This window comes from Haliotis rubra, unplaced genomic scaffold, assembly GCF_003918875.1.
Source record: "Haliotis rubra isolate DU_JTF1 unplaced genomic scaffold, ASM391887v1 Scf1600, whole genome shotgun sequence".
Taxonomy (NCBI): domain Eukaryota; kingdom Metazoa; phylum Mollusca; class Gastropoda; order Lepetellida; family Haliotidae; genus Haliotis; species Haliotis rubra.
The window spans coordinates 20868-43275 of NW_025765560.1; the positions used below are offsets into that span (position 1 = coordinate 20868).

General features: G+C 38.4%; 1 protein-coding gene across 1 annotated transcript in view; it reads left to right on the plus strand.

The window, feature by feature from the left end:
• The first annotated feature begins 219 nt into the window (after nt 1–219).
• LOC124271469 overlaps nt 220–22408 on the plus strand; it is a 42949-nt gene continuing 20760 nt past the window's right edge. Inside the window, exon 1 of the mRNA XM_046706624.1 lies at nt 220–651. Coding sequence (XP_046562580.1) covers nt 318–651 — 334 coding nt within the window. The 5' untranslated portion in view covers nt 220–317. The remainder of the gene's footprint in view (nt 652–22408) is intronic.

Here is a 22408-nt window from a genome sequence, read left to right on the forward strand (position 1 = left end):
AGTTCATGAGAACTGTTAAAGGGACTATGACGACAGGAATGTACGCAGGCTAAAAGATCCTGCCGAAAGAAAGTCCAATGTGTTATTGAAATATGATTAGACCTTGTCTGAATGATGACAGCACATTCTGCTATTCGCTGCTTGAGCACTGCGATAAGCCCCTTACACGATAATAACATGCACTGCGTTGCTTGCGCAAAACAGACATGTGTAGGACAGCAGACAGTGAACATGTACATAGACACATGGACGTCAAATTAAACGTGTAAACTGTGACAGGTAAACACTGTTTGGGTGACAATTCAGACAGTTTCGAAATGTCGACATTGTTCTTGACATTGCTCATATCAACACTTGTTATCGACTATACACGTGGAACATGTGAGGCCGACTGTGACTGGAGTGTGGGAGAGTGGGGAGAATGCAGTAGATCATGTGGTGGAGGGCACCAAGCCAGGAACAGAACACGTTGTTGTCATGACAACGAGTCTACGGCATCATGCCTGAAACGATGTCAGCGCCGGTCGATTGGCGATGTCCCCGAAATCTACAGATCGTGCAACAAGTTCTGCTTCAATGGAGGGAAGTTTGATGAAGACACTGGTCAGTGTAGGTGCAGCCAGGGATGGACAAGCACCTGCTGCCAAGAGGGTAAGGACATGCTTTAGACTGTTTAAGGAATGTTAAAACCACAAATATCGTGTGGTCAAGATTGTTGGTTTGCCCTTTACTGCTACAATATTCCAACTATATGCCAGTGGTCTGTAAATAATTGAGTCCGGACCAGACAATGCTGTGATGGACGTCATGACCATCGATCGTGTCAATGGAATACCATCTTCTGAATCTACCTAATTAGTGTCCGAACATCCGATCCCATTAGTCGCCTTTCATGTCAAGCATAGGGTGCTGCAGACCAATTCTTACCCGGATCTGAATTTGATAATCAGTGATTGCGTCAATATTGCTTAACGCCGCATCAGCTATGTTCTTTTTCTATTTTTTGTTGATTGTTTTTATTTTTAAAGCATCAAATATTAGCAATAAAGTTCCACGATTAATTCCCTGTACAGTGTCACGTGGATGGACATACCAGGGTGTTGGGATTAAAAATGATAGGTCATAATTAGTAATAAAGTTGTCATAAGTGTTAAAGACTTAGATTTTACTTTTTCACTTACAGTTTTCCGGTATGTTTCAGTATTTTATAATGTAATTTTATATCTTTTATGACAGTGTCAAAATTACAATCACTTCCAGTGACTTTGCAGCGATACACTATAAATTTAGCAAACATCAATACATAATTAAATAATTTACAGTCTTTATGATCAGAGACTCCATTAAGGCCATATAATACAACATATGTGTAATTTGGAGATACCTTATCTTGAATATTTGCTTTTGCCCATTTAAAATATGAAAGCCAGAATGGCAAACCCTGAGAGCAATAAAACATATAATTTCTGATAGTGTCAATATTGCCACAGTGTTCACACATCTACTATCTTTAACATTTAACTTGTTCAGATATAAATTGCAAGGCAAAATTCAGTGAAGAATTTTAAGCTGTAATTGTTTGTATTTCTTTTCTAATTCTGATTCTTGTACAATTTCCCATTTATAAGTATTCTCTTCTGCCACAGAACAAATATCATGCACTAAGCTGTACCAGAACTTGGCATTATCAGGAATATCAGCAACTGTTACACCCTTGACGTGTGGGCAAACATCCCTTGGGAAAGAACAAGTCATATACTTATAATAATAATTTTGACCAATAGCTGTTTTTATGGCATTGGTATACAATCTGTATTTTCTTTGGAAAATTTCTAATCCATATATCCTAGCTAATGTTTGTCTTTGCAGGAAATTTCTTTTTTTTCTTAGTAATTGCTAAACATAAATAATACCTGCTTCTTTCCAATCTAAGTCATATAAGCTTTTTCTCTGTTTATAAGCACCTATTAATTGTTCCAAATAATTTGATGCAAAATGTCAACAACTTTGTAATAATGGAATTTCCAGATATTCAAGATATCCTTATAAAATAGTGGAATGGTTAAATTCATATCTTATAAGTCAAAGTTGCAGTTTAATAAAAACTCAAGGGGGCCTACAGTTTCAAATATAGGTTGAACTTGATAGCTCCAAAAATTCTTATTCTTGCAATATTTAGAAAGCCATACTAATAGTATACTGAACCGCAAAAGAAACGCGATTTTCAAAACCAAATTTTTGTTCTTACAAGGTGGTGCTTTTATTGTGATTGTAAAGTTTTGTTAACATGTTTTTTCAATCCAAATTGACAGTGATTACCAAAATCAGTGTGTTTTCTGATGAAAGAGATATATCGACCAAACGTACCTAAAAAGACGTGGTAAAAGGTTCCGAATGACATTCGTGAAAATGAAAATGCACGTGCAGATCGTGACAACCCTACCAATGAAAGCGAGTCCTAAACTCGCCTGAAAGCATTCTTGTGTTGACACCATCCCCATACCACGACTTACGAGAGATGAGAGGAACCAAGGCTTGGGACGATTGCAAGTTTGCCAGGCTGCATGAAGGGTAGCCAATCATTTTAATGTTCATGTTAGGACAATCTACCGACTGCAAGAACGGTATCAGGCCACTAACAGCATTCCTGACCGTACACGCAGTAGACGACCTGCAGTAACATCACAACGTCAAGATCGACAGATTGTGCGGAATCATATGCAGAATCGCTTCACCAGAGCCACGGAAACCGCTCGCCAGACCACTGGGACTCACAAGAGACCCACTAGTGCCGATACAGTGCGTCGGTGTTTGCGCGAAAGTAATCTCTGCTGTCACAGACCGTGTCGTGGTCCTGTCCTTACTGCTCGTTACCGCCCAAACCGACTGCAATGGGCAACTCAGCATCGATATCGACGTTATCGAGAATGGAGATCTGTGCTTTTCTGATGAATGGCGGTATTGTGTTTCGACAGCCAGTGGCAGAGTGAGAGTACGGCGAAGGCATGCGGAACGGTTTTCAAATGCGTGTATTGTTGAAAGAGACCCGTGGGTTGGTCCAAGCATCATGGTATCGGGTGGAATCGATCTGAACCAGAGAGTTGGCCCTGTGGTGTTCCAGAGTCACGGTCCAGGACGAAAAAATGGCATGACAGCTGCTCGCTATACTGACCAAGTCATAAGACCCCACGTTGTACTACATTCTGAACGTCGCAGAAATCACATCTTCAGCAAGAGAACGGTCGTGCCCACACTGCCAGACTGAATGACCTTCAACCAAGGCCGACAACTCCGGCTGGACTCGATTAGGCATTAAGCAGAGTACGGACCCAAGTACATATGGCCTTCTGCAAACGGCTAATTCATTCCATGTACAGACCACGCAACGCCGTCATCGATGCCCATGGAGGCCAACATGATACTGACTTTTAGGTATCTTAGTGGTACCATTTTTGGTAAATTTGTTTGTGTGAACCCTGGATGTGATTCCCGAATATGTGTTAACCATAATTGTCAAGTTTAAACGCAATCCTCCGTTTTGATTGTTTATTAGAGCGAATTAAAGTGTATAGTTTAAGAAACCACTATCGGTTCGCGTTTCTTTTGCGGTTCAGTATACTTTAAGGGCTTTCTTAAATAAATCAAAACCTTAAGCTTTAATGCCCCGATTTTCCTAACCTTGTGTGAGACGATTTCTTGAAACCTTCTCAGATTTGCTATTCCAAATAAATATAAATAGCTCTCTGTCAATAGACTTGACAACTTTTGGGGAATGGTATACAGCTTGCCTGGTGAACAAGCCTTTAAATGCCTTCTGATTTACTTAATAGGAGTCTACCATGAATTGTCATATTTCTTGACTTCCAGATTTCAAATCTCTTCTTTAGATATTCTAGTGAAATTTCAACATTATCATGAAAACAAACAAAGTCATTAAGGTCTAACATTATGCCTAAGTATTTGTATCTCGATACTTTCTGAATTCCATAAGGTGGGCACAAGTCTTCTTTTCTTAGAGACATTAGGACTGATTTGTCTAAATTAAGTGTTAGGCCACTGAAATTATTTTGTTTAACATAAAATGGTTTTCTGGATTGACGTTTCATCTTTTAATAATGGTGCAGGGTCATCAGCGTAATATATACCTTTCGGCTCTTTTCCTGCAAACTGCAAACCATTGATGCAATCTATGCTACGAAACTTGCTTTTTATTAACTCAGAACATATAAAAAATATATATGGACTAACCGGACACCCCTGTCTTGTTCCGCTAAAGTTTTCAAACCTACTCGTAGATCGGCCACCACTAATAACATATAATGAAATATCATTATAACAAAGGGTTACTAGATTAAGAAACTTTGTAGGGAATCCACATTTTTTCAGATCGTTGATAATAAAATTAAATTCAACAGAATCAAATGCTTTCTCAAAGTCTAAAAATATTCGCATGTTTCAATGATATCTAATAAAAATCTCACATTTTGATGTATACTTCTACCTTTCATAAAACCAGTTTGAGTTTCATGAATTGTATAATCTAAAACAGACTTTATCCCATTTGCTAAAACTTGAGCAAACATTGAGCAATCTTTATTGGGTTTGTCAATTAATGTTATAACACCACGTCTTTGCGAAACACTTAATGTATGTATTTCAGAAGAATATTCCAGTGATTTATCAAAGAAAACTTGCCAAAAATATTTAAAAAATTCACTGGTTAAACCATCACAACCTGGCGTCTTGTTCGGCTTCATTTGTTTTAAAGCACTATATAGCTCATGGAAATCAATATCTTTCATAAACATGGGCTTACATGTATCTTCCTTCTGAATCTGAGGTACATCTTGATCAAAATATTCTAAAATGTCTTCATCAGTCTTTGTGTTTCGACTTGAATATAAAGTAGAATAAAAATCTTCAATATCTGACAGTATATCTTGTTCATTTTCTATTTTGACACCGTTACCAATTCTCTAATTCTCGGATAACTTTTCTACTTTATTTGTCTCTGTCTTTCTAAATTATAAAAAAATACTCTTCTCACACTTTTCCGACCAGTTAGTTTCGTGATCTTATGAATGAGCCTTCAGCTCTTCGTTCATAAATAAATTCTAAATCAGTCTGATTATCCTCATATTCCTTTTGTAAGGTTTTCATCATACTATCCTGTAACTGATTATCCAATATGGATAACTTCTTTCTCCCTTTGGACTTCAATTTATATTTAGTTTTGACATATTCAATACTCATTGTCATTATTTTGAATTTTATCCAATCCCAGTGCATTGCTGGGTTTAAATCTTCCTTTACATTCTTAAAAAAAGTCTTAATTTTATCTACATACTCCTGATCTTTAAGTAGTGAATTATTAAATTTCCAAAAATTAGGCCTACTTTTCCTTTCCTCATAATATTGTAAAATCACAGCTTTATGGTCAGTACGAATGCTGGGTTGTATACAACACTTTAGAACTGTTTTACACAAATTCACATAAAATGAAGTCTCTAACCCCCGGTTCAACGCCTAAAGAAGACAAAAAGAAACATAAGCAGCCCGAGACCCGGGGGACCAACCTGGAGAAATACGCAAAAAGGGACTGCTCTCCCCTGCACGAAGATCGCTCGGAGACGGACGGTGAAGCAAATGGCGGCAATGATGATACGTCAAGACCCGAAAAAAATCCGGACTTGAAAGAGGTGTATGAGGCCGTTATCAGCTCTAAGGAAGAGCTAAGACAAGAACTCAGAGAAGAACTCTATTGACTTCATATCTAAGAAGCAGCAGCAATGTTGTAGCTATTTGCGGCGAGAGCATGTCTTTCTAAGTGCGATGTTGAAATCACTAAAAACATCAGTCCAAACTGAATTCTGATATACAAATCTATATTTTTTCATAAAGTTTGATTTCATTTTAATACGCTGAAATCAAGTAATTTGCAACATTTCTGATTGAGTGAGTTAATATTTAACGTCACATCGGCAATATCTCAGCCATATCGTGACGAAAACAATTTATACAGTAAAAAGTGAAAACATTTGGAAGATTAAAACCTGTCGACGATGGACAGTAAAACTACTAGAGAATCACAGATATGAATATAAAACTAGCGAGCAAAGCTAAAATATTCCAATTAAAGAAGACAAAACAGTATAAAACACGGCCTATAGATCGCCAACCATTGAAGGTAGATCACCATACTAGGAACCATGGGGACTTACATTACTTTTGCTTCCTGCATGGACCCTAGCTGGATTTACACCATCCCTTAAGCAGCTGGCGATTGTAGGAAAATTTAGCCAACCGTTAAAATAACAACAAAATTACGTTTAAAATGTGGTAAATTTATATTTCCAACATTTCTGAAATGTTCACATAAAGTCGGAACATCTTTGAAGGAAAACATTGTCTGATATGACAAAAAACAACACATTCAAACTAAATGTGCTTGATACTGATGTGCTTGTGGCAAGGAAGCATCTTCATCTTCTCCTTTCAATGAAAAGGAAAGTGTATAGAAACTATGTTGCCTAATCACAACCTCATCTTGACGAATAAGTCCAGTATTGTACATAGACTAATAGCGTTCTCTGCAGAAGAATTTTGAGGAGGGTATCCAAAAGTGGTCTTCCTCAGGATTTCAATGCTGTCAAACATGGCATCCAATCATGCATTGACGATGTTTTGGAATGGATGCTCAGTAATAAACTGAAATTGAACACCGACAAAACAGAGCTTATGGCAGTTGGTGCACCTAGCCGGCTAAAACTTATCAAGGAAGAGTCAGCTGTTATAGGAGAGAATGATATTCCCTTTCAACCTTGTGTGAAGTATCTTGGAGTGCACTTTGATCAATCACTAACTCTCCATAACCATATCAGCAGTGTGTCCCGTGCTTGCTTTCTTGAGTTGCGCCGACTCGCTTCTATAAGACCATATCTCACTGAAGACGCAGCAGCCAGTCTTGTAAGTTGCTTTACCACTTCAAGGCTGGACTACTGCAATTCAGTTTTTTGTGGTCTCCCTCTTAAAGAGATCACTCGTCTCAAGCGAGTACAGCATGGTGCAGCGCGTCTTGTGATGAAGAGACGGAAGTACAATCACGTGACTCCCATGCTGCAGCATCTACATTGGCTACCTATCACGCTTCGGTGCAAATACAAGATTGCAACACTTGTGTTTCGCCATTTTGATGGTTCACTTCCACCATACCTGTCCAGAGAGCTCTCTACTTACAAGGCTCCACGAACTCTCCGCTCTTCCAGTGAGAAACTGTTAAAAATACCAAAGTGCAACTTAAAGTCAGCAGGACAGCGCTCTTTTAAATACATTGCGCCCTCAGTTTGGAATGCTCTCCCAAATGAACTCTGCAATTCCCCTTCTCTAAGTTCATTCAAGACCGGTCTAAAAATATTCTTATTTAAACAAGATTTCCTTTAATGTGTCCTTTCCGTTGTCAGAGAGAAGCGCAAAGAGTCCTTTCGGAGATTTGCGCTATATAAATGCTATCCATTATTATTATTATTATTACTAATGTTGAGAAGCACCTTTCAGGTAATTAAAAACACGGTTTTAGTTTGAAAGGGTTTACCAAAACGCAGCCCGCATGCATGTGACGCACGCTACCCACTCATACAACAGAACGCCGTATCTCTGCTTACCGCTCTCGGGTATAACCTTGTAAATATGTTACCCGTTTCATCCATAAACGCTGACATGACGAGAAGACTTTCGTTATGACTTCGTCTCTGCGTACCGCTCTCGGCTATAAACCTTGTAAATATGTAATCTGTTTCATCCATAAACGCTGACATGTCGAGAATACTTTCAGAGGGCAGATAGCGGGTATGCCTGCAGCTGCCATGTCATTCAAGACCATTGAAGCTGATGCAGGAATGTATCTGTTGATGATGCTTACAGTTGTTAGGCGGGTTTCTTGGGATAGCTTGATTTCATCTATGCGGTCTATGATGATTTCAATGGTTCCCTCACGGAGTACATTTGTGAACAGGTCGACCACACAATAACTGATTAATCTGCCTGATTGGGTAATGTCGAGGATCTTTAGGATGAGAGGAGGCGGACAAGAACGTTGGCTGTATTGTAGTGGATGGTATCCCCGCTGCAGACTGGAAGACGGACTTTTACAGGGTCTTTCCTAGGGCGGATTGGGCTGAGGGGTGGAGCATACAATTTGTCTACGCTGTGCTTGTTTCCTTTAGTCAGATATTCAAAGATAATGTTTTAGTAAAGTTAATTACCATTTGCTCATTGAGTTTTGAAAAGAAATAGAGTTGAATATTTGTTGTTTTATTATGTTTAAATATCAGTACAATCGCCAATGGCCAGTTAGGGTCAATGCAGGTAGCCAAAGTACTGTAAGTCCCCATGGTCCCTAGAGTGGTGATCTACCTTCAGTTGTTGGCGGTCCTCAGCGCTTTTATATATTGTCTTGTCCTATTTTGAAATCCTGTTTTAAAGATATATGCTAGTTTTATTTCTTATTACTGTGATATACTAGTTGGTTTTACTGTCCTTCGTCGACAGCTTTTAAAATTTGCGCATTCATAATGAATTTATAACTATTTTAAGTTAAGATATGGCTGAAATACTGCCGCTGTGACTATAAACTTCCACTCACTCACTCACTCATGTCACAGTTCTGAAACAGGGTTGTGCTCATTTACGTTCCCGGTGTATGCTTGTGTTAATTCAATATAGTGATAACATTGTCAGCCTATTGGTTAAAGTGTTCGTTCGTCACCCCGAAGACCTGAGATAAAGTGCCCTCATAGGTATGTTTTTGTTGTAACTTGCTCTGATATTGCTGGAATATTTGTAAACGCCTCATAGAACTAGCTTTATATGGCCTGATAAAAATGTTCATCATATTAGCAGCTTAGAAAAAAGACACACTTATTTATACATTATAGGGGATACCTTCATCACATTTGGGTGGGGCATTTTGGCCACAAAGAACAGGTTCATTAGTGAACATCATCACTTTCAAGGATGCAGTGAACCTATCATACGTTGACATACATGAGGAGAACATGCCTAATGTGACGCATGAGTGACAATAATTATGTCCAGTGGTCATTTGTTCACATGTTTTTCATACCTTTGCATTTGTTTGTTGGTGGTGTAACTTGTAGGGCAGGTAGGTCACCTTTTCGAGATCACTTGTCATTTGATAGAATTAATAACTCAGATTGTTAGTTTCTGTATCCTCAAGAGGGTTTAAAGTACTGTTATATTAGTGTCCTCCTGAGAGGATACGTAAGTCCACAAACATTTAAAGTAAATTGAAACTCTCCGCTATTTTTAATCGTAGAATATGTGTGTTTTTAAATGTATGGCTAGATTTGTCTACGTTGCTATAACGGCTGAGGGGATGGTGTGAATCCAGCTAGGGTCCATGCAGGAAGCAAATGTACTGTAAGTCCCCATAGTGCCTAGTACGTTGATCTACCTTCAGTCGTTGGCGATCTATAGCCCGTTTTTCTATTGTATTGTCATTTATAGTTTCAATATTTTAGATTTAATAGCTAGTTTTATATGGATATCTGTGATACACTAGTAGTTTTACTGTTCTTCGTCAACAGGTTTTTTTAGGGCTCCTTGCCTCTAGGCAGGAGACCTATTGTAATCGTTCGGATTATTATTATTATTTATTATTCCGCCGATTTTTGTACCAAACATAACTCCTAAACCAACGCTCCGAATCACTTACAAAAAATCACACAGATGCGCACTGAGGTGTAGATATTCCCCTTAAAAATCTCTAGGCTCTTGGCCCAATAGCAAAGGGGCGATAATTCAAAATTAATTCCAAAATTTCAACGTTTGAAAGCAAATATCTCAAGAACTACATGTTCCGACACTTCCAAATTTCTTGTACAGATGCACAATCGAATACCCAACAATTTTGCTTGTACGGGGTCAAGTCGCTAAAGCGTACCGTTTGGCATTTATTTTTTGTTTTCAGCTTTTCTGAGTAGTTTGCTCCCAATTCTGTGTGGTAGATGATGTCCTGGCGATTCCAGAACACTAATTATTTTGAACGTAGACCCAAGAACAACTGAGATACAGCCTTTTAAAGAGGGAACTATTTCTTCTCCGGAACTACTTAAAAGGTACATCACCCCCGTGACCCCGGTTGTATTTGGAAGATCCGCTCGCCTGTCAAAACATGTGTTCTGGCTCCGTTTTGGACGATGATATCTGGCCCTCAGATACAATTGATGGAAAGTAAAGCCAAGGAGACCTCATCGTTGCCCGCAACTATATTTTTAATTTTAATTTCTAACTTTATTGATCTTTAATATAATTATAAACTGTTCTCGTCACGATATGGCTGAAATATTGCCGATGTGACGATACATATTAACTCACTCACTCATTTGATACTATTCGATAGTGTCTTACAAACACATGCACATGACATTGTAGGAATCACACAGTCGACACTGCTGTGGGTAGAGATTTCTCATGGATATGGAAAGGAGTTTCCGATATATCTATATATTGACACATACATACTATTCCTCTATTCGCACCTAAAAATAATATTACATCAATACATATTAGCAGAGGCAAGAAACCTTTCCACATAAATAAAAATATCTCCTAAAAGCATAGTCGAGAGTACAATCAAGTACATGTATTAATGAATCACTATAACATCGTGATGCTTCTTTTGCCGAAAAAGCTAAGCCTACATTGCCCCACCAGTCGCACCCGTCATAAACACATGCAGAGGCTAATCAAATGTTCACCTGAACAAAATCGGGAACGTATGGGTGCCTACTTCTCGTCTAAATGTTTTTAACCCAAATTTCCCTTGAATGATGAATAAGGCCGAGCATTTCACACAGTTTTCCCAGTAAACTTTAGATGGCATATGCATATTTCTTTACAAACTGTCCCAAACCTGATAGATATGTAACGATGTGTATCTTCACCACGTTTATTCGCAAATGCCTCATGAATCAACCAATGACGTTCTTCCTTAGTTTGTCATGTGTTTCAGTGGTGTGCAACCTTGAAAAAATTCCGTTTTGACAGAACTGAATTCAACACTTAAACTGATACTTAATGCCAGTAGATTGTCAGATAAAACGTAATTGATAATTCATGACACACTTACATAGCGTATGTACTTATTTCCATAAATAACACTTCCAAAGCTAACAGGTATGAACATACATGTGTCGCAAACAGTGACAATTTATCGAGTGTTTGTGCGGCTGTTTACCACATTACCAATGGCAACTGTCTTTTAAGCAAACAAGTATTCAATCTCGTTGATTTACTGAGCTGTTAAAAGCTACTTGAATATGGCTGGATTAAGATTAAACTGTGTTGTATCCATTTCACTCTTGCTTTTGCAGTGTATGTGTATAGTAGCACGAGAATGTATTTACTGTTAGCTCAAAATTATCGATTCATTAAATGTGGTTAGTGTTAACGGATAAACGAAAATTCAAGTGCTAAAAGTACGAATGTGCATCAAATCAAATCGTGATACTCATGGTATATTGAACAATCGATCTAGGTTCACCGTTTGCTTAGAAAAAGGTTCACGCCGCTTTCCGCACTATTCTAGTGTTGTTGAAAGAGCTTAGGTTTGAAATGAGGTCGAAACCACAAACACCTTTACTGAGTTCATTTGACAAGGCAAGCTACACATAATATAATTATTGAAGGGTCGCTCATATAAATGACTGGTAGAAAATAAAGCTGCTTTAATCATATTTAGGTTTGACAGTAAGACAAACTTTAGTTGTTAGAGGCCACAATCATGATTAACGATTATGGCATTAGCACTGGGAACAACATTTAAACCACAGAAAATAATGAAAATAGTAAGCAAACAGTGATAATTATTCCAACATATGTAGATTTCCATGCATGAACACAGACCGTTGCAATCGAACGCAAACCTATCACACGATCTGCGCGTGCAAATCGGAGCACGGGCACATGAAAATCGGGGGACAAGGACGTGTTTTTAGGCCTCGTTGACAGTAAAAATGCGACGTCTTCTGAGTATTGAAAATCGAGATACTGTGTGTGAACTTGCTCATGAAGGATACCCCTTAAACTGTGCTAGTTGCAAGCGCCCTTGTGCTTCTTTTGTTATCACTGTTGAAATGAAACTCAATACAATCATTATTAGTCACCATGTCTCTAATATTTGTTTTAATTTCTTTGCAGATCGATATAATATGGGTGACCCTTCAATACTTGCGCTGAGTATATATTTTTGTTTGATAATATTATTTGCCGCCTTTGTAGCTCTCTCATCTCCGTGGTGTAGTGGTTAGAGCGTCCGCCCGGAGAGCGGAAGGTCGCGGGTTCGATCCCCTACCGCGTCATACTAAAAGACGTTAACCTATGGTACTTGTTGGTCCCTGCCTGGCGCTCGGCATTAATGGGTACAACAAGGACTGGTCGGCTCTGAGTCAGTATAATGTGTCTGAGTTGGGTATTCATGCTTAACTGTGGCATGGAACTACTACAAAAAGCCCTTGACACTTTAGACCAAAGAGACAGTGATCAGTGGCTCCACGATTTGTTCAATGATCATCACAAACCTAATGGGAACAAACTAAGAACATATAGACTCTATAAACAAGAAATATGTGTCTGTCACTACACAAGAATAAATATAACTAGACAGCAAAGAAGCCTGCTTGCTTCTTTTCGTAGTGGAAGCCTACCCCTCAATATTGAGAAAGGACGGTATACCAAGCCTGTGACCCCCCTTCAAAATAGACTGTGTACACTGTGTGACGGCCACGCAGTAGAAGATGAGGTGCACTTCATGATGGAGTGTAGCTTCTACACCGACATCAGATCTAGAACGAGACTTTTTATGCCCCCGCCATATATGGCAGGGGCATATAGGGTTACCCTCGGTGTCCGTCCGTCCGTCTGTCTGTCTGTCCGTCCGTACGAAACAGGGAATGTATTCTATCCACTTCTCCACCATAACCGCTCTGTGGAATTCAATGAACTTATACATGGGCTTTCTTAGGACTCTAATGGTGTGCATCTCATATTTTTCTTTTTTTTTTTATTGTTTTTTTTGTAAGTTTAGAGACATTTGAACTTAGCTACATTTTGCTGAATTCTCTATGATGATAGTGTAATAGGGGATGAAGTCTATCCACTTCTCCACAAAAACTGCTCAACAGAATTGAATGAACTTCTACATGTCTTTTGTAGGGACTCTAAAGGTGTGCATTTCATAATTTTTTATGCAATTTCTTAATTTTGTCACTTTTACAGATGTTTGAACTTAGTTGAATCTCGTTTTATTCAGCCAGTGTTCGTTCCATCCAACAGGCGGTGTACGTTATCCACTTCTCCTCAAAAAACTACTTTATGGAATTCATTTAGATTACACGTGTGCTTTATAGGGAGTCTAAAGGCGTGCATCTCATATTTTGATTTTGTATTTTATTTATTTTTCCAATTTTAATGCCGTTTGCACTTAGATAAATTTTGTTGAATTTCTCTCTGAATATAGTGTTGTAGGGGGTGAAGTCTATCCACTTCTCCACAAAAGCTGCTCAACAGAATTGGCCTTCTATGTGTGTTTCATTGGGACTCTAAAGGTGTGCATCTCATACCTTGTTCATCCAATTTCTTAATTTTGTCACTTCTACATATGTTTGAACTTGAATTGGCTCTATTCATCCAGTTCGTCCCATACAACAGGGGGTGTACTTTATCCACTTCTCCTCAAAAACCACTGCACAAAACTCATTTAGCTTACATATGTCTTTTATAGAGACTCTAAAGGTGTCCATCTCATATTTTGTTTTCGTATTTTATAATTTTTTGTATGTTTAGAGAATTTTGAACTTAGATAAATTTTCCTGAATTTCTCTCTGATGATAGTGAAATAGGGGATTAAGTCTATCCACTTCTCCACAAAAACTGCTCAACAGAATTGATTAAGCTTATACATGTGTTTCATTGAGACTCGAAAGGTGTGCATGTCATAGTTGCATAGATGTTTATTGAACTTGTTCGTGAATTTTGTTCAATTATTGATCTTTATATGTCTTATGAATGTCAGCGGGGGCATCCGTGTCCCTGGACAAAAAAAATTCTTGTTCATAAATGTAACCAACTAAACTCAAGCTTTATGGACCTCCAATTATATGATAAGTTTTGCTGGCTGCTATCAAATGACGAAATCCAATACGAACTAGCCAACAGTTTCCAACGTATGTTCCACAAAAAATCCTTTCAAGAAAACTGTAAATAATTGTAATGCATTAATTTTAACTTACTAGTTTTATTTTTCTATTTACTATCTCTACATGGATGTGATGTGATGTGATGTGATGTGATGTGATGTGATGTGATGTGATGTATGTGTGAGTATGTATGAGTATGTATGTGTGTGTGTGCGTGCGTGCGTGCGTGCTTGCGTGCGTGTCTGCCTGCCTGTGCCTGTGTGCGTACCTACGTACGTACGTACGTATGTATGTACGCGTGTACGTGTGTGTGTGTGTGTGTGTATGCATGTGCGTGTATATGTTGTGTGTATGTATGTATGTATGTATGTATGTATGTATGTATGTATGTATGTATGTATGTATGTATGTATGTATGTATGTATGTGTATTGTTTGTATCTATGTATGTATGTAAGTGTATATGTATGCATGTGTCTATGTATGCATTTAAGTATGTATACGTCTATGTATGGATGCATTTATGTATGAAGGAATATCTTTGTAGATATCTATGTTTGTATGCATCGATGCTAGTATTTATATATATACCTATGTATATATCTAAGTGTGTATATATGTCAACAATCTTTTCTTATTTTTTAAACGCTTTTTTAATTTTGCTAAAATTCTTTTTAAAGTGTCATTTCGGCCTTTCGAGGCCTGGTGTTTGAATTTTATATACTGTACTATGCTGTCCCATCATTTATAACACATGACACTATAATAAACTACTACTATTATTATTATTAATGGGTACAACAAGGACTGGTAGGCTCGGAGTCAGTATAATCTGTCTGAGTGGGGTATTCATGCTTCACTGCGGACTGGTATCTCAGTGGGCTAGCACTATAAAACCAACTTCAGTCTCACCAGCCAAAATGACTGTATTACCCAAATCTACTAACGTTAGGAAATATACGTTTCATCCGGCGGCCATATGGACAAACGTTTGAAATCTACGTATCATCTGGCTGTCAGACTTACACACGTCTAAAGGGGTGTTAAAATAACGAACATTCAACTCTGTATTTACATGTATTTCACAGGTTTGTAAATCTGGCCATTGTTTTCATGTGTTTGCTAGCATGTGTAACATATGTAAATGCTGTGATTGTAGGACATGCATTTTAACACCTTTGAAATCTCGTATGACCAGGGTTAGGTTTGTCATATATATAGTACACGCGTAAATGGTTGGTAATGGGTAAATATAGTGTTACAAGATTGACACTTCTTTAACATGTATTTAAGTGGTTCTGTAATGTAACTGTAACATAGGGTTCGTTAGCGCGTCGGACCACGCCATAATGCACGGAGATCATTAGAAACACATGGCGAAGTGATACTCACGACTGAGCACCACTAAAAACGTGCCTGCCTTTGTTGACACACACATGTCTGTTTAAAAGGTTCAAATATTGGGTCTATGGGCCAGGGCGATATATATGTTAGGGAGGGTGTGCAGGTGTGTACATGTGTGTGAGAAGGAGAGGGTGTTGGATAGGGTAGGCCTAGGGTGGGGTGGTGGCGGTGGGGTACTGATAAATCTTTCTGATCAGTAGGTAATACCGTTTATACTTTTTGTAATGGAAATTACATTACAGTTTAAATAACTGACCTTAGGTACACTTCTTATATATGACATAGAAGGAGAGACTGCTTGTTGCAATAAAACACAGACAGGTGTGTTCACACAGAAATGAACCGGTAGGTCTCTAATTTTAGTGCACACTTGTATGAATTTTCATACTCTTTCAAAAAAGATGATTAGACTGTATTAATGATTCCCGATGTAAATTACTGTAACAGCTGTAAATGTGTTAATATGCACATACTTGGTATTATAGCTGTGTTTCGTAGCCTAAGTGGGGAGACGATATATCCTGATACCAGTTTAATGAGGCGAGACGATATATCATGATATGAGTGAGTGAGTTAAAGTTTATAGTCATAGTGGCAATATTTCAGCCATATCGTGACTTATAATAGTAATAAATTCATTAAAACCTGTTACATTCACACACACACACACACACACACACACACACACACACACACACACACACACACACACACACACGCACTTAAAAAGCTGTAGATCTAAAAAAAATTCAGCATTTCATGTTGAAGAAGGTTCAGTCAAACATGTTCAGCACTTCCTTTGGGAAGTTGTGTTTCTACACCAATTCTTACATAAACAATTCAATGTAATTTATATCAGATTTCAGAATTCACTGAAAAAACCCTCTTAACCTGCTGTCTAAATTGTATCTTATCTTTGTTCTCTTTCTTGACAAAGCTAATACATCATTCATAGTTGTGAATAAATGGTGTCATTTGTCAAACAACTAAAACATATTTCAATTACTTGAAGACAAGTATTGTACAGTTCACAGAGTTTGAAACATGTTCACACTCTTTCACTTCCACACCAACTCCTTTGTTCATGTAACAGATACATACAAATTCCTATAAGGCTCAATTTGTGTGTAAATTTCAGAAGGATTTCAAAGAGACTCTCTTCCTATTCCTCATGCAATACTCCTTGCAACTTTAAGTAGTACTTTAGTATCGGGATATATCGTCTCTTGTGGCCATACATCGATGTATCATCGACCCTCGCGATATAAATATCCTGATGTATTGCCTAAATGTGTTGTGTATTGATGCATTCGTATCGCATAGCTGAATATGCAAACATCGATACTATTGATGAATGGTTACACCACTACATGGGATGGCCTCTTTTTGATTCGGAATTAGATATTGTCCCATACGGACGTTTTCCCAAATTTCAGTTACCCGACGGAATATACTGTACACCTATTTTGATTCCATCTCTGGGGTAGAATACAGAAGCTCCAGTGACTGCAATTAGTTCATAAAGTTAGATAACTAAGCAGTTTCTGTAATTATTGAAAGTATACTACCTGACACCATTTATGTTTCTCATGCGTTTTTACTTTTTGCTGTCTGATTTGTTATACATTGTATAATAATGTTAATCATTTTAGCATCCCAATATCATGGAATATAATGTAAACTTATTAACCTATTTAAGTACCGAAACGGATGATCTGTATGCTTTACTGTCATTGGGTGAAACTGTTAAATGCACCCCCGTACAAAATTTCCAGAAAATAATAGACACTGAAAATTGCTAAATAAATGGAAAACTAAACTGGGTAAAGATTGCAAACAGTTATTATTTATATACCTGTTTAAATTTTCAGTGTACAGATCATGTCACAAACATAAAAACGAAGGATGGGTGTGGAAGGAGTGGGGGGAAAACACGTGCAAAGTCTCTGAGTCAACTGAGATTATGCTTCAAAAACATCATATGTACATTTAACAAACACTTATCATTAAGTGCAACCAAAGCATTATAAAAACGCTATATTCCCTGACAGTAGAACATCACCTTTGGCCGGAGTTCCAAATATTTGATACCGAAAGCCTGTTAGTTAACTCAAAGGAATTAACCCTTGTGTTTTACAATGATCTTAATCATAGTCACAATGATGTATAGGTTGCCATGTGTTTTCCAATATGATTAAGTCAGTGAAATGCTAATATTTACCAAACAAAATTCTAAAGGAGCCTTTCTTCAAGCAGTGACTTACAGATATACATAGCTAGACTTGCTTAGATTATAGACTTCATTTAAGGCATCATAGATATTTCACAAATATGGTGCAGGACCCTTAGCTTCATTAGCGTATTGTCTCACCACTTGCGAATTAAGCGTTGGCAGATGTAAATATACTGAAGATGTTGGTGCCCGCCAGCCATGGGTGTTTGGTACGTTTACTCAGTAACCCGAACCCTGCAGTGAGTTTTCCTGCAGATTATAACAAACGCTGAAACTGGGAATATCTAGAAATGCTTCATGTAGGGCGTAAGGAGAAATAATATCGTTCTGTGACTATGATACAGCAGAGGCCATATAATAGACTATTATATGGTCTACGGATACAGATTGGGAAAAGATATGGAAAACAAATATTTTGACAACAGACCATTGTTTGGGTCTTTGAATTGTAAATATGATTTAAATAGCCTAACCTAGAATTAGATATCCTTCGAATGTACATTTGGTTTAAACTGGAAAGCATACATTTATAAGAACGAATGTTTACTTATAATTCAAAAGTATAACAGCACGAGTATCCATTTTGTCTTTTGTCTTCTACCCGTCCCTACATACGCTCAATCACATGTGTCTCCAGGTCATGGAGCATCAGCGGTTTAGGGGCCCGTATTACAATTCTCGTGAGTTTCCATGTGTTGTTGACGCGGCATGAACACCTTGTAACATCACTATTTGATTATGATTCACAAACACATGCTCATTATAAGGTTGGAATCGTGCCACGGATTAGCAGATATTTAGCATGAAGGTTTTTTATGTAGGTGGCTTGAAACTCGCTTTTTACAAAGGCCTACAGGTTCGATCACATTAATATTCGTAATATTAACATGCTCACGTCGAAACTGATTTACAATTTGATCGCAGATAAAAGAGAAAGACAAGAAATTGTATGCCAAATTATCGTTACCATAACAACCCTGTGATATTTCACCTTTTGTAAGAGAGTAATAAATACTATGCCAGGTATGGCAGTACTACTGCAGATGATAGTGTATGTCATAAATTCCATTAGGTTGCTGCAGTGCTATCCCTAATCACTGGGTATCTATACCATTATATGTGTGATGGAGGAGAACATGCGTCGCTACTTTTCTCAATAATCTGAATATATGTATGTAGCGTGAAACCGGCAGATACCTATAGCAGAAAGTGTTTGCCCTACCTGTAACAACCATGTACCGTGTCTATGAAGGGGATATAATGTGGGATTGAATGACATGTACTTTTATCTGGGCCCGTTTATGATGATACATATTGCGATCTTTCACAATAATCTCACTGACTATCAGATTAAGTTTATTTTTCAAACATAACCGGTATTTCTATTATTGTATTTATACAGCAACATTCTTCGAACCTTCTCCATATACGTCTGCCAGATACATCGCACACTACCCCTTTCTCTCTTGATGTTCTCAAACGACTGTTGCAAGTTCGAAGATTCCTGGTCAAAGTAGAAAAGTCTCAAGACTATGCCCTACAAATCTGAAACATACACATTGTACCCTAAATGGTTAGAACTTCCGTTCGGGTGGAATATCAGAAGGACAGCGATACCTTTATCTCCGATGCTGTAGAAAGAACTCCACTCACTTAGGAAAACAATAACCTACTGAAATATTGCATTATTGTTGGAATCAATATTTTCGGCACCTGTCAGATCTGAACTTGAACATGCGATGTCTGCGTCCATGTCAGGCTAAAGGTCTGCAAGATGTTTAGCAACACTGGGGCGCAATAGTCATAGGCCTGCTCCAAACAACGGAATATATCTTGTGAGAAGGACTTCTCCGACAGGGAAAAATACAGCAGTGCAACATCACATTTGCTTGTGTGGCATTTGCTTTCGGAATCTGGATTTATGGATCGTCAATTTAAACAGGAAACTCAAGACGATATTCACAAAAGACACGGAGGTCCAACATGCCTATGATATACTCAGAGAACGCACCCGCCTGTGCTATCCGGTCATAATCGTTACACGATAAAAACTATTTTTCAGTTCATGTCTCACAGAATATATAATTTGATATGACAATGTTCGTTATCGTATACGTTGGTGTTAATGAAACAAATGTGGACAACTTTAAGTTCATGTATGGCGTTATTACAGCAAAGGCTGAGCGGAAGTAGAAATAGCATGGTGCAGGCACTGTGAGACTATTAAGAAAGGTCACATGCAGTGCAATAATATTCCAATTATGTACTGCCAAAAACTATTTTACAGAATAGTGCGTGTAGCATATTTAGCCGCGCTCCAAGAGAGATAAAGTGCTATTCTGTTTGGACAGCTAGGGACACTTGCAAGGACAAAGGGGCAGCTCATCGCCCTTTTGTTCACCACTCACAAGATTTGCCAACACCACAGACAAAGCGTCACTGATACTGGTAGCAAGAGCGAGTGCAGCCTTATAAGCCATGTTAGCTTGCGTAATGCTATCTTAGTCAGGCTCTTTTGATGATAAGAATAATGAGGTCACGTGAACGTTGATTTCAAACGTACTACAATGTGTGAAAATGAAATTACATGAACTAAGTAATTCACATGATGGAAACAAATGATCATCTTGCTTGAGCACAGGTAACATGAAGGTGTATGAACCGTTCATATACATACCCCTGAAATCCGATATGATACATAAATATCTAAGGTGTGTGAACATTTGCAAATATGAAAATTTACATGTGTTTCCCCACCTACGTAAGTTTACATGTTTCCAACCTGAGTAAACTTAGAACGAAATCGGAAATTTCAGCACCCATTGAAATTCAAAGGAATGCATCGGAAATACTGTATGATCATGTATTTACAGGGGTATCTGTTTTGCAATTCACGTTTGGAAATACTTTACAATCCGGTCATGGCATACATGAACGAGGTACTTGTGCATACGAAAATGTACGATGAGCATATGTTTCAAAGGTATAGATTCATACGAAATATATGCCCGAAGTTCGGAAATAGGAAATATCTGGAAAACATACGTCAAAATCCGGTCATGGCATGTATTTCCGTTCTCAACTGTATTTACGTTTATCTTTCAATGGCAATATATTTCTATCCGGCTTTTTGGTCCTGTGTACCTTCACACTCGCAATTTTAATAAAAAATGTTAACCACTATAAACTTTCTCTGGTTCAAATTCACAAATTCATTGACAAGATTATTAATGGAAATATTCAATGGGACTTTGCATAATATTTTAAATGTAGATTGTGTTGTGAATGTACTGAGTTTAGTCAAAATCCAGTTTAAAAGGCATGGCTTATTCTTTTTTTCATCGTCCTTCCGCTGCTTGGAGCTTTGACTCCGGTGGCCTTCATATCCAGGAATCAAGAAAAAGTGTGCTTTTGATGAATGACAGGGCCCATACAAAGACCTCAGAGGATCATTTGTTTTCATGAAGGCAATGAAGTTATTCAGATAATTACAACGGCTCTTAGCAGTAATATATACTCTTAAAAAAAAGTAAAACCAAAGTGAAAATTGCCTCATAAATTTAGCTATGTGGAACTTAGTGTTTCGAACGTTGAATATGTTGTGTTATTGAGCTTACAAAATAATCGTTTGGAAATCGATGACTTTGTACACAGATGGGTATCAGTGAAAGAAATGCTGTTGTTTTGAGCCATTTACGCAGTGGCATGGTATGCACATGCATGAACATGCAGCAGCGATCAACACGTGACATTCCCAGATCCGGTAGACCACGTGTAAGAACTCCTGCCCAAGACCGCTACATCCGGTCGCGCCACCTACGCCAAAGGACGATTTTTCTTGCTGCCTCCACTGCATCCTCAGTACCGGGATTGCGCAGGATCTCGGACCAGACTGTCCGGAACAGTCTATGAGAGGGAGGGTTGCGACCAAGACGTCCTGCTAGTGGCGTGATTTTGTCCAGGCAGCATCGCCAGCTACAACTGCAATGGCGTCACAGGGTATGGCCTCGGGGACGATGGAGACACGTATGGTTCAGCGATGAATCCCGATTCATGCTCAGCAGACAGGATGGAAGGATCTGTGTCTCCCACCGAAGAGGTGAACGCTTCGCAGCAAATTGCATATAGGAAGTGGACAGATTGGGTGAATGTGTCATGTTGTGGGTAGCCATCGCATACACCGCAGACGAAATTGGTGCTCGTCCAAAGCAATGGAACGGCCGCTCGATTCTCCGTGCTCACGTGCATTGCCTTGTCGACCGCCATAGAGAGCTGTTCCAACAGGACAACGCCAGACCTCACACAGCACGTGCTACAGTGAACTACCTGGCCAATAACAACATCAATGTCCTCACCTGACCCTCCAGATCCCCGGATCTGAACCCAAATGAACATATGGGGGATCAGATCAGTAAATGTGTACGTCGACGCCGTAATCCCCCATTGACCCTTCAACAATTGTTTAACATGCTGCAAGAGGAATGGAGAAAAAATCCTCAACGAAACAACTGATTCGGTGTGTGCCAAGGATGTGTCGGGCAGTCCTAGCAGTAAGA